General features: G+C 41.3%; 1 protein-coding gene across 2 annotated transcripts in view; it reads right to left on the bottom strand.

Moving 5' to 3' along the window:
* Nucleotides 1-16295, bottom strand: part of cwc27 (CWC27 spliceosome associated cyclophilin) — a 304048-nt gene that overhangs the window by 75032 nt on the left and 212721 nt on the right. Inside the window, exon 12 of one of the 2 annotated variants that reach the window (XM_067986629.1) lies at nucleotides 4929-4961. The exons of the other annotated variant lie outside the window; for it this stretch is intronic. Coding sequence (XP_067842730.1) covers nucleotides 4929-4961 — 33 coding nt within the window. The remainder of the gene's footprint in view (nucleotides 1-4928; nucleotides 4962-16295) is intronic. 2 annotated transcript variants of the gene reach the window in all.

Genomic DNA, 16295 nt, shown 5'->3' with positions numbered 1-16295 from the left:
GATCAGTGCTTGGGCCTCAACTATTTCAATAACTTGGATGAAGGGACTGAATGTATGGTTGCTAAATTTGCTGATGACACAAGGCAGGTAGGAAAGTAAGTTGTGAAGAGGACATGAGGAGTCTGCAAAGGGAAATAGATAGGCTAAGTGAGTGGCAAAAATTTGGCAGATGGAGTATAATGTGGGAAAACGTGAACTTGTCCACTTTGGCAGGAGGAATAGAAAAGCAGTACATTATTTAAATGGAGAGATTGCAGAACTCTGAGGTATAGAGGGATCTGGGTGTCCTAGTACATGAATCACAAAAAGTTAGTATGCAGGTACAGCACGTGATTAGGAAGGCAAATGGAATGTTGTCATTTATAAAAATAAGGGGCCTCCCATTTAAGACGGAGATGAGAATTTTTTTCTCTCCGAGGGTTGTGAGTCTGTGGAACTCCTTTCCCCAGAGAGCGGTGGAGGCAGGGTCATTGAATATTTTTAAGGCTGAGTTAAATAGATTCCTGATTAACAAGGGAGTCAAAGGTTATAGTTGGTAGGCGTGAAAGTAGGATTGAGGTCACAATCAGATCAGCCATGATCTTATCAAATGGCAGTGCAGGCTCGAGGGGCCAAATGACCTACTCCTGCTCTTAATTCGTATGTTCGTACGACCGAGCATACACAGCCCTTTAGAGGGAGGAGAGTTTCAGATTTCCATTACTCTTTGTGTGAAATCATATTTTTCCACTATAAATTGCTATGTCCGCATTCATAATGGAAGCTGGCTATGCAAACTTGCCACCTTGTAATTAGACTCTCTTGCCAGTTGTGGCCCTGCGGTGCCTCAGTTTTCCATCTCCCAGCTCCTCAGCCTGTACTGCAGGGAAACTACTATGCTCCAACCAACACCACTCCTCCGCTTCCCAACTTCCCATTAGTTTTGCTATTTAACTGTAAAAACTAATGAGATAAAATCAAAGTATTATCTAAAGATAGGAACAGAACGCACGACTTTTAAATGGGGACAGGATTACATCTGAATGCCCTGGTCAAATCATTCCCCACCCTCTAACTCCGCTTAACTTGAAAGCTACACTTGGGGGTTAATTTTAAACCCCAAGAACGGGTGTGCTGGGCGTGGGAGGGCAGTAAAATTAGTTTGTTTTTGGAGTGGGAATGCATCCTGGTTCCAACGCGCCCATTTCCGGGTTTAACCCAGGCACGTTTGGATGCATGCGCCCAACAGAAATCCGGAAGTCCTGTCCCCACTTAAAGCCGGCGGGCCAATACTTAAAGAAGCAACGTACCACATTGCGATAGTTGAGGCATTAATTTTTTGTGTATTAGAAACGTCAAACGAATTTTACCGTACCTGTTTGGGTTTCCCATCGCCTCTGATTCACGTGAGATGAAAGCAGGCGATAAGGGCTGGATCCATGAGGTGAGTGCGTTTATTGCACTGCTTGTGGGTCAGGAGGAGCAGGAGTGCTTCATCCAGGCCCAACAAGCTCACTTGGCCTGAGTGGACCCCTGTGATCGGCCGACTCCCAACGATGGTGGACCCCCTCCCCGATCTTCTCCAAGGCCCATCCTATGTCATCCATGTAGAATCATAGAAAGGTTAGAGCATGGAAGGAAGCCATTCGGCCCATCAAGTTCGTGTCAGCTCTATGCAAGAGCAATCCAGCTAGTCCCACTTCCCCACCTCTGATTTCTTCCACGGTCACGATCTCTCTCTCTCCCTCCTCTCCGATTTGCGGCTCCTTTCCCTCCTGACAAGACAGCCAGCCTGTAAATCGGGCTGCCTGGCGCATTGGAAACCCAGAAGCACAAATACTTATCTTCAATTGGGTTGCAATCGCAGATTGCAACACACTCACTTGACTTCCAGTTTCCCCAAGCGAATATCTATGAATATCTATCTCAGCTCCGAACTAAAATCACGTGCTTGGTCTCAACTGTGTGTGTGCAATGCCATGGGATATTGACTCGTACAATTTATAAAGAGGGAGTACATAGAATAAAAAGACTTCATTCTCCTTTTAAAAAAAATAGGAATATGAATAGACCAATTCATTTTCACATCTTAAGTGATATTTTTGATACAATAATGAAGAAAATTGCGATAGTGGCAAAATATCATGATTTTATGTTTGTCCTATATAGACTGCAGTTTAGTTTATTACATCATAGAGCCATAGAGTCATAGAGTTATACAGCACGGATAGAGGCCCTTCGGCCCATCGTGTCCGCGCCGGCCATCAAGCCCTGTCTACTCTAATCCCATATTCCAGCATTTGGTATCATTGGACAAAAGATACTTTCTCCATTATAATAGTCAAATAATTACATATAATCTGTCAAACATGACACATGGAAAAATGAAACTGTTAGTATAACCCACCAGTTGGTATAATTAAGCGATAATGTCTCGTTGAATGGAGCGCAAGGCAATAAACAGCTTTCACATAGGTTACATGCCAAAGCAATATGCCAAGAGGTTTAAAACTAAGCATATAAAACAATTATGCCGAGTACACTTTGTACCACCAGATAACCCTATTATTCTTTAAAAATATTACATTTGATGCTTAGTACATTTTTCAGTAATAGGTGTCACTTTAAAAAAAAATTTAAATTGTGTTTGTGTCCTCTATTGGCAACTACAAGAGGAATGACATCTTATCAAACAAAGATAGGGATAATCTAGAGGAGGGGGGTCTGGATACATAGTATATTGATGTTCTGATGCAAATGTTAACACAGGGTCTACAAATGATAAATTCTCAATTTTAATTAATCAGTGGAGAGAAAAGCAGAGACGCAACCATCAAAGTTAGTGGTCAAGAAAGACAGTAGATAAGGATGTTATTTTACTTAGCTTAAATGGCATTTTTTCTTCCCAATTATCACTGATTCATTTTTGGCTGTGAAATGAGGCCAGAATTGGCACTACTATTTTATGAGTGAATATAAACAGTTCTAAGATGTAATCCTTACGATGTGTCTTCCAATTTGAGCAATATTCACTGACGTAGTCACAAATTTGAGCGTACTAATCTTGAGCAATGGAACTAATAGAAAGCAAACAGCCAACAGATTGTGGAATTTAACCTCACTGCGAGTTAGTTGGGCAAGTACTATTTTTTAAAACTTATTTATTTACTGTATTGAATTTTAACTTAAATTTACTTCATTTTCACTGTTCAATACTCAGAACCATTTAAACTTGTTTATCTGGTCCCTACCTATGAGTGGGTTTAAGCTGATAATAGGTTGGTTGATTGATTATGTAAGTGGTGTGATTAGCTGTTCTCTGTTTGACTGTTTTTTCCTGCAGCAATTGGACTATTATGTAATTTAAAAGAACATAAATTTGAGTATACCAGCAAGAAATTAATCTTGACAGTGAGAGACGGGTGGAATGAGAAGTGCCAGTAAAGTGCGACTTAGATTGGGACTGGGGGGCAGCCGGGAGATTGGGGCTGGGGGCAGGGGGAAGAGAGGGAGACAGGACTGGCAGTCGGGGAGGGTGACGGGGACCAAGGTTGGGGTAGAGGGGTTCGGGAGAGTAAGGGAGAATGGATTATAGGGATCGGGAGATGGCTCGAGGGGGTCTGAGACTGGGAATTGCGGGTTCAGGAGAGAGAGGGAGTCTAGGGAAATACGAGTCAGGGATGCCGGCTCGGGGTAAGAGAGCGAGACTAGGCACTGGGGGGGCGGGGGGGGGTGGAGAGAGGGATGGGGTGGGGTGGCCGTGGGGCCCGGCATCTGGGAGCAGCAGCAACATGGTGAGCTGCAGCAACGCTGAGAGAGAAGCAGCCAGTAAAGGGGTGAGGGAAATTTGGGGACCTTACTATGGGTAAATAGTGAACATAAGAACATAAGTAGGAGCAGGAGTAGGCCATACGGCCCCTCAAGCCTGCTCCGCCATTTAATAACATCATGGCTGATTTTCGACCTCAACTCCACTTTCCAGCCTGATCCCCATATCCCTTGATTCACCTAGAGTAGAGAATTCCACAACCCTCAGGTGAAGAAATTTCTCCTCATCTCAATCTTAAATGGCCGACCCCTTATCCTGAGACAATGCCCCCTAGTTCTGGACTCTCCAGCCAGGGGAAACAATCTCTCAGCATCTACCCTGTCAAGCCCCCTCAGAATCTTATATATTTCAATTAGATCACCTCTCATTCTTCTGAACTCCAGAGAGTATAGGTCAATTCTACCCAATCTCTCCTCGTAGGACAATCCTCTCATCCTAGGAATCAATCTAGTGAACCTTCGTTGCACCGCCTCCAACGCAAGTATATTCTTCCTTGGATAAGGAGACCAAAACTATACATAGTACTCCAGGTGAGGTCTCACCAAAACCCTGTACAATTGCAGTAAGACTTCCTTACTCTTGTACTCCAAACCCCTTGCAATAAAGGCCAACATGCCATTTGCCTTCCTAATTGCTTGCTGTACCTGCATGCCAACTTTCCATGTTTCTTGTATGAGGACATCCAAATCTCTCTGAACATCAACATTTAATAGTTTCTCAACTTTAAAAAAAAAATTCTGTTCTTTCATTCTTCCTACCAAAGTGAATAACCTCACATTTCCCCATATTATATTCCATTTGCCACCTTCTTGCCCACTCACTTAACCTGTCTATATTCCTTTGCAGACTCTTGGGCCCCGATTTTCAAATCAAATTGCGGGTGCATTGGGGGCTGCGAAAAATCGGGAAAATCCCGAGCGGGCAAGGAAGCCTGCTCCAACCCGCTAACTTCCGGGTTTCCCACAGACATGCCTGTGTGCGCGTGCGTCCTGAATGCGGAAGTTCCATCGGCAATTAAAGCCGGCAGGATGGATAGTTAAAGAACCAAATGTACCACTTTGAGGTACTTAAGGTACTTTATTTCTGACATAGTAGATAGTTAAAATGATTTTAAACTTACCTGGGCAGTTTTCCAATGGCTTCCAATTCACGCCTGGTGAAAGTAAAAAAAAAATAAAACTACCTTTGCACACGTCACCTAAACAACCCTGCTCCGATGTCTATCTCTCCCCCCAATGTCTCCCTTTCCGATGTCCCTCTCAGCCCCTAATGTCTCCCCCCCAATCTTCCCCTCTCTCTTCCCCCCCGATCTCTCCCTCTCTCTTTCCCCCCCCGCCCCCCCGATATCCCCCTCTCTCTTCCCCCCCCTCTACCGAACTTCAGCACACACCACTCTCTATTCCAGCCTGTCAATCAGGCTGGCTGGTGGGCGTGAAATCGGGAAACAACTTTAATCATCATCAATTACATCATGATAGCGTTGGAAAACCTAAGTTTTTTTTTAAATTCTGGTTTACCACGTGCACCTTCACCCCCCAACTGCCATCCCGCAAGCTTTTAAAATTGAGCCCTTTGTGTCCTCCTCACAGTTTACTTTCCCACCTAGTTTTGTATCATCAGCAAACTTGGATACATTACACTTGGTCCCTTCATCTAAGTCATTAATATAGATTGTAAATAGCTGAGGCCCAAGTACCGATCCTTGCGGCACCCCACTAGTTACAGCCTGCCAACCTGAAAATGACCCTACTTTCTGTTTTCTGTCTGTTAATCAATCCTCTATTCATGCTAATACATTACCCCAAACCCCATGAGCCCTTATCTTGCGTAACAACCTTTTATGTGGCGCCTTATCGAATGCCTTTTGAAAATCCAAATATACTACGTCCACTGGTTCCCCTTCATCTATCCTGCTAGTTACATCCTCAAAAAACTCTAATAAATTTGTCAAACACAATTTCCCTTTCATTAACCCATGTTGACTTTACCTAATCATATTATGATTTTCTAAGTGCCCTGTTACAACTTCCTTAATAATAGATTCCAGCATTTTCCCGACTGTTGATGTCAGGATAACTGGCCTGTAGTTCCCTGTTTTCTCCCTCCCTCCTTTCTTGAATAGCAGGGTTACATTTGCTACCTTCCAATCCGCTGGGACTGTTCTAGAATCTAGGGAATTTTGGAAGATCATAAACAATGCATCCACTATCTCTGTAGCCACCTCTTTTAAAATCCTAGGATGTAGGCTATCAGACCCAGGGGATTTATCGGCTTTTAGTCGATTAGTTTCTGCAGTACTTTCTTTTCTCTACTGATATTAATTACTTTAAGTTCCTCACTCTCATTAGCCCCTTGGTTCCCCACTATTTCTGGTATTTTTTTGTGTCTTCTATTGTGAAGTCAGATAAAAAAGATTTGTTTAACATCTCTGCCATTTCCTTTATCCCCATTATAATTTCTCCTGTCTCAGCCTCTAAGGGACCAACATTTACTTTTGCTACTCTCTTCCTTTTTACATACTTGTAGAAGCTCTTACAATCTGCTTTTATATTTCTTGCTAGTTTACTTTCATATTCTATTTTCTCCCTTTTTATCAATTTTTTGGTTATCCTTTGCTGGTTTCTAAAACTCTCCCAATCCTTGGGCTTACTATGCTTCTTGGCAACATTATAGGCATCTTCTTTTAATCTAATACTATCCTTAACTTCTTTAGTTAGCCACGGATGAATCACTTTTCCAGTGGAGTTTTTATTTCTCAATGGAATGTATATTCGTTAAGAATGTTGAAATATTGCTTTAAATGTTTGCCATTGCTTATCTACTGTCGTACCCTTTAATTTAATTTCCCAGTTGAACTCAGCCAACTCACCCCTCATACCTATGTAATGGGCTTTATTTAAGTTGAAGAGTCTAATTTCTGACTTAAGTACGTCACTCTTAAACTGAAAGTAAAATTCTATCACATTATGATCACTCTTCCCCAGGGGATTCTTTATTGTGAGATTACTAATTAACCCTGTCTCATTACACAATGCAAGATCTAAAATAGCCTGTTTCCTGGTTGGTTCCATGATGTGTTGTTCTAGGAAACGGTCTTGAATGCATTCAATGAACTCGTCCTCCAGACTACCTTCGCCAATTTGATTTGTCCAGTCTATATGTAGATTAAAGTCCCCCATGATTATTGCTTTATCTTTGTTAGAAGCTCCTATTATTTCTTGATTGTGATCGTGAAAGATTGTCTCAATTGAGGATTCTCACTGCATTCACGGAACATCACAAGCTCCAATAGAGGAGGTGCAGGAGGGCCGAGTACAGCCGGCAGCAGGCCATAGTAATGCTGTGGAATTGGGAGGAAGGGGAAGTGAAGTTCTTTAAGGAGCATGTATAGGCCGCTGTAGAACTGGAAAAACTAGTCAGAACTTGCATACTCCACCTAGTTTTTCACGCATTTTACAGAAGAGTCCTATAATGGGCGCAAGGCCCTTCTTTGCATATTTAAAATGATCCAACGCTGATTTAAGGCAGCCACCAGGGATGTCTAAAATCAGTGAGGACCAATATGGCAGCGGCCATGCTGGCACAGATTAGGTCCAAGACCATGCGCCCAGAAATTGGTATACATTGAACCCATTTTTCGCCCAAAAAAAGGGCAGAACACATACTAATTTCTACCTCTGTGTCCAAATGACTGCTGACTGTGGCCTACGCCAAATGCCAGGATGTCGGATGAGGCCCACCACGTAAATTGAGTTTGACACCCCTGATCAAAAGCCTTCTATCCGTCTGAAACCACCAAACTTCTCTGATCTCTGACTTCTCTCCTTTTTGTGTTAAAACCACCATCTTTTATTCTCAAAGTAAATCTCCTTCAACACAATCTTTTAATTGTGACTTTTAATTTCAATCTTAATACCTTATTGCAAGGATTCTTTTTTTAGTGCCAAGAACGTAAAATAAGCACATTTTAATTACTTGATAAAAGCCAGATCTGCTCATTAGTTGCAACACTCCTTTCTCTTTCCTTGGCCTGGTAAATCTCTCTACTTGTTCTGATATTAGCATTTGACAACAAGTTTGCAAACTCAAATATTGTTCTAAGCTGCAGCACACTGTTATGTAGAAATCTACACAGAAACTCATCAAAAAATCCTAACTAATTTGAAGAAACAAAATCTTAAAAATGGGTCTACAATGTTGAAAATTACTTTTCCTCTTCTCAAAGGTGTGAGCAGAACAAAGTGTTGGCCAGAAGAATGATGTGACATGCTCTTAAAGGCCATCTACCAATGGAATCGTTCTCCCAAATCCCTCCCATACGCTATGCTAGCTCTGGTGAATACATACGTGAAGTACAAATAAAGAAAAATAAAACGATGACATGCAATAAGATAGATTTTAGGACACTTCACTAATATGGATTGTAACACACAAGATAGTAACAGACTTAAAGACCAATATGTTGGGCCAAGTCTTGCTGGAGCAAGGCATCTCGCGGAGATTTTTTCCTGCTCCCTTAAGCTCAACATTTTTTTGGGCCATAACTTGCTGGAAGTGCTAGCTGATAATGGCATAGCGAGGGCAACAGGCCATCAGGGACCTTAATGAATGGCGGGACCAACAGTGTATCTCCTTAACCAGTGAGATTTAAGGATTGAGAAAGAAACAGAGGAACAACGGCGAAGGAAGGTGAATTGGAGTCAAATCAGTTACAGAAAGAGAAATAAAGAGAGAGGAAGAAAGATTGGATTAACAGAGAGAGAAAAGAGAGATAGAAAGGAAAAGTAAGGAAAAAAATTAAAATTTGACATTTTAAAAATCTCTAAGAATTTACTACATGCAGGAATGAGATTGAGCAGTTTAAATTGTTCCCTTTCTGGGCCAGAGAGGTTGATTAGCATTGCATTAACAATTATCATTAAAAGGGTACTTACATTCTTACTCACTAGCGCTAACTTTTTGTGGTGAGTTTAATGGGCAGTTAATGTGCAAATCCAGCAAGTTCTTAAAAATAACAGAGAGGCTAAGGGCAAAGTGCCATTTGTGCGATGTGGCCCAGGAACAACTTTTCAGGAACAGCCGCTCCAACTCTGCAGCTCCCAAAGGAATTATCAGGTCATCCCTGCAAGGAATTCAATCCCCTCAAGGATCACATGCTTTCATTGGCATTCTAGGCCCTTTACTAGTCCTATAACAGAATCTACATCTGCTCTCAGCAGACGTAGGTTCAGTTGGGCCTATCAAGTGACCAGCTAGGTGGAATTTCCCATGAAATCCTGGGAACTCCCCCAACTATGTCAGCTTGGCATGGTGAGGGTGTGTGTTAGATCTGTCCAAGCCTCTCCACAATGGAATTTCTTGGCCTTTTTTCCATGGGGTGGAATCCCAATGGAATTGGGTTATGCCTCATTCTGTCTGCTCCCCTTCTGGCAGCTATATCCAAGATGCACCCAGGGTGGAATTTTGGGTCCATTATGTTTTACCTAAATCATATGGAGTAAAAATTATAGATAGAAATTTATCAATATCATTTTTTCAGCCACTGTGCAGGTATTTTGTTTTTGTTTCTTTTTGCTTGAGATGTGTGTGACACTGGCAAAGCAGCATTTATTATTCATACGTAGGTGCCCTGAGGGTATTAAGAAGTAACGACGAAGCGTGAGAGTGGAGTTACATGTAGGCCAAACCAGGTGGGAATGGCAGGTTCCCTTCCCTGAAGGATGCTCGTGAACCATTTGGTTTATTCTAACAATCAGGCAATTTACATGGTCATTTATTCTGGCGCTAGCCCACAAATTAGCAGATTTATTGAATTCAATTTGTCTGATTGGCCAGTTTAGCACCATAACCACTAGGTTACTGTTTGGAACTTCCACTTTTTGTTGGATCAGAATTTAAGGATTATTAAGGATTGTATAGTTTAGAAAAGATTTTAACATTAGGAGTATCTAATCCTTTAGTGTTGATGAAAGCTATTGAAACAGCTGTTGCAGCTGTGCTTTATTGCACTCGCTTTAACAAATGAATCAGACTTAAAAGTCTTTGAAGTTGTTCAAATGCCTTTAACTTCATAATCTTTTCTGATTTTTCCTCAGGATTTAAAGCATACAAAGCAAATCCGTTTGAAAAGCCTGTCTGTCAAATAGACTTCAGATTTTTCTCATTAGATTGGTGGAGACACTGAGAAATCTGTCTCACTAATACAACTACCTTTAGAATCGGTCGTTAAGTATATGAAAATAGTTTTAAAAAAAATCCTACATTGCAAATGCTTAATGCTGCAAATATTAGACATTAAAACTAAGTTAGACTTATTCATGATCCTTAATTGCCTTAACAGTACAGATCTATCGATGTGAAATACGATATTCAAGTGTATAACATAGGAACACAGGAATTGCTAGACGAAAAAAGATCAAGGTCCATCTAATTCGCCTTCTAGCATCCAGGTAGTCGCATGATACAATGATAATAGAGTTGCTGACTAATCATAACTATCAATCTCTATTAATTAGTCTAAACAGACCTAGACACAAGGCGAGGAAACTTCCAGTGGTGGAGTGCTTTAGGAAAAATAGGTCCAAAGTCACCTATTCCTCCCAAGAAGGCTGCACTTACCATATGCCATGTCTCAAATTACTCATATACTGTATCCCAAAATGTTATTTTCTGAAAGAAATCTACGTAATTTGTATTTGAATGAATCAATACTATGCTTCCACCATCTCCCTATGGAGATAGATTGACCACTCGCTCACTGAAATATCTGGGGGAATTTTAACCCCTCAGGGTGGACAGGGGGGGGGGGGGGGGGTGGGGGAAAGAGGAGAGAAGTGGGCTTAAAATTTCAAAAATAGGAAACCCGGCCCCAACCCACCTCCAATTTCTGGTTTTAATGAAGGCGGGTTGGGGGGGGTGAGAAACTAACCTGCTCTCGAGAGTCGGGTCAATTATTTAAATATGTTAATGAGACTGTGTGCCTCAAACTTTATCACAGTTTTACTTTTAACAGCTCTGGGCTCGGGAAACCTGGCAGCCAAAGGGAGGTGAGAATGGCCACATCTAGCAGGTAAGTGCTTTTCCAACACCTCTCAACCTTCTTTTTTCCATGATGTGGAGATGCCGGTGATGGACTGGGGTTGACAATTGTAAACAATTTTACAACACCAAGTTATAGTCCAACAATTCTATTTGAAATTCACACGCTTTCGGAGGCTTCCTCCTTCCTCAGGTGAAAGTTGTGGAAAATTTTCCACAACATTCACCTGAGGAAGGAGGAAGCCTCCGAAAGCTTGTGAATTTCAAATAAAATTGTTGGACTATAACTTGGTGTTGTAAAATTGTTTACAATTCTTTTTTCCAGTGAGAACATGCCCAATTTACATAATTGTTCCTCGAAATCCAATCCCTCCAACCCCTCAGTCATTCTGCTTGCTCTCTTCTGTATCCTTTTAATAGTTGCAATATCCTTTTTGTACACTGCTGACCAGAACCACATATAATAATGATTAACAATATTATTCAGATTGTGTTAGCGCACAATACAGCAGTGCAAGATCAACACAGTCATATAATGAAGTAGAGGCAAAACAGTTACACTTTAAAGTACTGTATTCAAACATCTCTTCACCTAGACTTAAACCAGTGAAGCATTTCTTTTAATTTAAATATTAATGCTCACCAGTGTGAGGGATGATATTGCTGGGAAATAGAACTTCTCCTATTTCAGGTATCAAGTAACAGCATCAAGCACTCTCAGGTGAGGTAAAGCCAGATGCAGAGTAAAGCTCCCTCTACCATGTCTCAACAATGTCTCAGTTCCAACCTCAGAAGAGTATCAGTGTGCCATTTTTCGTCTTTCCCACACCAGCAACTGTAGAAGGTTTCATGACAAAAGGAGGTCATTTGGCCCACCATGCCTGTGTCGGCTTTTCCTTAGAGCAATCCAAAACTAATTCCATTGTCTCATTCTCTCCGCAAAGTGCTGTATCATCTTCTGCTTCAAATGTTTATTTATTCTTTCCTTAAAAGATACAATGGTCTTTACCTCAACTACTACTGGAGAAGTATTCCATGCTCTAAAAACTCAGTAAAGAAATTTCTCCTGACATCTCTCCTCACTCTTCCACTAACAATTTTAAATTGATAACTGTTAAATATTGACTCCTCAATCACTGGAAATAGTCTTTCTCTATTCACCCTTTTGAAACCTGTCATAATTTAAAAAACCTCTAATTAATCACCTATTAGCCTTCTCTGTTTAAGTGGAAATAGTCCCAGTATCTGAAGCCTCTTCTCGTTACCATAGTTTCTCATCCCTTTTCCTCTCAAAGTGTGATTGTCAGTTAGTGTCAAATTAGGGACAGTTTTGTGCTGTCGGCACATGGCCACTGGAACTGGATTGAGACTGTCCAAACTCATTTCACATAGGACCTTTACAGCCAAACAAGTTTGTCAAGCATTACCATAGTTATAGTATCTTCACTTTTTAAGTTAATCACAAACATTTATTATTAATTGAACTCATATTCTGATTTATTCTCATTATAAACCTTTAATGAATTTTATGCTCATTAAGGTGACGGCTACTCATTTTGGGGAATCAAATATTTCATCACTTTTGCACAATATCAGCATCAAGCACTCCTACATTAGGTTATATTTTGAGGAATCTTCTACTTTGACCAATGTGCTTACCCTGATCTAAATGAACACCCCTCACTGTAGTAGTGTAACATTTCCTGAAGAACTCGGTGAAACTGACGAACTAGTGCCAATTCGGAGCAATTTTGTGCTGCGAACTCGCACCCACTGGGAAAGAGATTCAGTCTGATAAACATAAAAAGAACACCAAATTGAAAATGCTGGAAATCGGAAATAAAAATAGGAAATGTTGAAAATGCACAGCGATCTCAATGTTACAATGTATTTCCAGCATTTTCTGTTCAGACTGTTTGCTAAGCAGTTGCTATTGTTCTGTAGGCAAAAAGAGCAGCCAATTTTCACACAGCAAGGTCCCACAAATAGCACATGGGATAAATTACATAGAATGTAACAGAAAGAGGCCATTCGACCCAACAGGTCCATGCCAGTGTTTATGCTCCACACGAGCCTCCTCCCACCCATCTTCATCTATCCACATCGACATATCCTTCCATTCCTTTCTCCCTCATGTGTTTATCTAGCTTCCCCTTAAATGCATCTATGCAAGTCGCCTCAACTACTCCTTGTGGTAGCAAGTTCCACACTGAATCCAATCTCTGGGTACAGAAATTTCTCCTGAATTCCATATTGGATTTATTAGTAACTAACTTATATTTATGACCCCTTGTTCTGGTCTCCCCTATCAAACCCTTCCATAATCTTGAAGACCTCTATTTTGAGAAAAGAGCGCCAGCCTGTTCAATCTTTCCTGATAGGTATAACCTCTCAGTTCTGGTATTATCCTAGTAAATCTTTTTTGCACCTTCTCCAGTGCCTCTATATCCTTTTTATAATATGGAGACTAGAACTGTTCACAGTACACCAAGTGTGGTCAAACCAAGGTGCTATATAGGTTTAACATAACTTTCCTGCTTTTCAATTCTAACCCTCGAGAAATAAACTCCGGTGCTTTGTTTGCTTTTTTATGGCCTTATTATCCTGCGTCGCTACTTTTAGTGATTTGTGTATCTGTACCCCCAGATCTCTCTGCTCCTCTACCCCATTTAGGCTCTTATTTTTCAAGGAGTAAGTAGCCTCCTTATTCTTCCTACTAAAATGTACCACTTCACACTTATTTCTATTGAAAATAATTTGCCAATTACACGCCCATTCTGCAAGTTTATTAATGTCTTCCTGTATTTTGTCGCAGTCCTCCTCAGTATTAACTATACCCCATAAATTGGTGTCGTCTGCAAATAATCAGCTAATCTGTTTTTAATGGTGTTGGCTGGGGGGAAATGAAGGGATATCAGAAGTCCCTACTCTTTGAAAAAGTTCTATGGAAGCTTCATCTGAACAGGCCTTTCTTTCAGTTTAAAGTTTCTGACAACGCAGCACCCTCTGTATGGCACTGAACTGTTAACTTCTTTTATATTGTGAAATCCTGCAGTGAGGCTTGAACCCGTAACCTTCTGACTCAGAGACAAGAGTCCTACCAAGTGAGCCAAACTGACCTTCATCAGGAAAAACTTCTTTAGCCAAAGAGTGAGAAATATTTGGAATAATCTACCAAGAAAGATAATAAAACACTATGGTGGGAGAGGTGATGGAGAGGTGCAGGGCTATTCACTTGAGAGAGGGCCATAATTCCAAAAGAGGCGCAACACTACCAACAATTTAAAAGGTACAGGGAAGAACAATACATTCATTTAGTGCCAAAGGAGTGGAAGATTTTGCCAGTTGATAAGACAAAGGAAATTCCTTTTATTTTTGGTCTTTGAGGCTGCTCAACCTCTAAGCTGCTGCAAGCACCTGCCTGCAGAGCCATTCCCATCTAACCCCTCTCCAAAAGTGAGCTCCTAGTTTGGAATTTTGTTGGGAACCTACATAAAAGATTTAAATAAGGCTGGCCTCCCACACTACAACAACTTGCATTTATACACTGGATTGTGACTTAGGCTTTAACTGTCAAACAAATTTGTTAAAATGCAAAAGAATACAAATAAATGAATATGAGCAGTAACACACTATTCCAAAAGAGCAGCCAATTAAAAATATATTCCAACCAATCCCATAAAATGTTTAAATTTAAACTGAATGGCTTGGCACCTCCCTCAGACATACGGCTCAGACAAACGACTGATAGCAACAATTATATCAAAAACTAGGACATTTTGTTTTCTTTGAGTGAATGTAGTTTCCAACCCCTTACATACCATGACAGAATTAAGGAAGCTGAAACTATGCTTGCTCTTATACAAAAAGGCTTCATTCCAAAGAAATATGCATTAATGCACCGAATGGCTTTTTGAGTACCTGATTTCTTTTTGTATCCCTGATTTTTATGTTCTTCTATAATTGCTAGATAATCTCCTGTGGCATTGCTCATGGACAAAATAATGGGTTCGATTTTAACTCACCTCACCTGGCAAAAACCAGACGGGGCGGGGGTGCAGTCAAAAAAGTGTGGGGGGCTTGTCCACTCCTTTCCTGCCCTGATCTGGCTATTGCAATTTTAAATTGTATGCGGTAAGAATAACTGCCCCAAGTCATCAGGGTCCTCTTTATAAATGCAGATTGATTCCAATTATGTCATCAGAGCTCGATCTGCCATTTTAACCCACGGTCTGAGTGGAGGAGCAGTGGTGGCTTCCCTGCCAGGGCAAACCTGGTTGAGAATAGTAGCCAGGGCCAGTAGAAGCCGAGTAAAGCAAGTTTAAACATTTTATTTTTTAGTTTCCTTGTGGGCCAAGAGGAGCAGAAGTGCTTTTCTGGGCCTCACAAGGAAACCTTGGGCCTCCCCTGCATCAGGCTTCAACCACTCCACCCCCAACCATGATTCTCCTCCTGGAGCACTTACCTTATGTTGGGGATTGTACTCCTGGGTATCTTGCAGCAGTCTTCTGTCGTCCCATTTTGGTCAGAAAGTTGGCAAATGGCATGCTAATGGAGACCCGGCCGAGCCTGCCTGCTGCCGCTCCCAGACGGGCACACCGCTTGTTTTGCCTCGTTCTTGCCTGGCAGTTAAAATCGAGCCCAAGGTCTCTCTTTCTGTAACTATGTCTCTGCTCATCTTCTGCTCTCTAATTGTCTTTCTTTCTGTTTGTTTATATTTCACTCTGTCTCCTCTATTTTCTCTGCATCATTCACTGTTGCTGAATCCTGTCACATAGTTTCTGCTTTTTTTTGAATCTCTTTCTCCATTTGTTTCTCTCAACTCAGAGATATCAGGAGACAGAATTGGGCCTCTTGCTCTGTAAAAGTTGCAGAAATTATCCTCTTTCTCCCTAGGTACAAAGCAGAAAGTGGAATAGGGACCAGGGCTGGGAGGCAGCTGTCTGCTCAGGCACTTACCAATATACATGCACACAAACATATTTAAATTTGCACACATGCAGAAAGTTGCTCTCAGAAAAAATGAAGGTAAATTTTGTGAAGTCCCACGCCACTGGCGAGACCTCACACTCTGCAAGCGAAGGAACATAGGAACAGGAGTAGGCCATTCAGCCCCTCGAGCCTGTTACAACATTCAATTAGATCATGGCTGATCTGTAACTTAACTCCAACTACCTGCCTTGGTTCCATAACCCTTAATACCCTTGCCTAACAAAAATCCATCAATCTCAGTTTTGAAACTTTCAATTGACCTAGCCTCAACAGCACTTTTTCTTTTGGGAGGGGGGGGGGGGGGGGTTTCCAGATTTCCACTACCCTTTGTTTGAAGAAATGCTTCCTCACATCACCCCTGAGCAGCCTAGCTCTAATTTTAAGGTTATGCCCCCTTGTTCTGGACTTCCCCATCAGAGGAAATAGTTGCTCTCTATCTACCCAATCAACTCCTTTA

The sequence above is a fragment of the Heptranchias perlo genome, chromosome 1, assembly GCF_035084215.1.
Source record: "Heptranchias perlo isolate sHepPer1 chromosome 1, sHepPer1.hap1, whole genome shotgun sequence".
NCBI classification, from domain to species: Eukaryota; Metazoa; Chordata; class Chondrichthyes; order Hexanchiformes; family Hexanchidae; genus Heptranchias; species Heptranchias perlo.
This window is presented reverse-complemented; position numbering and strand designations above follow the sequence as displayed.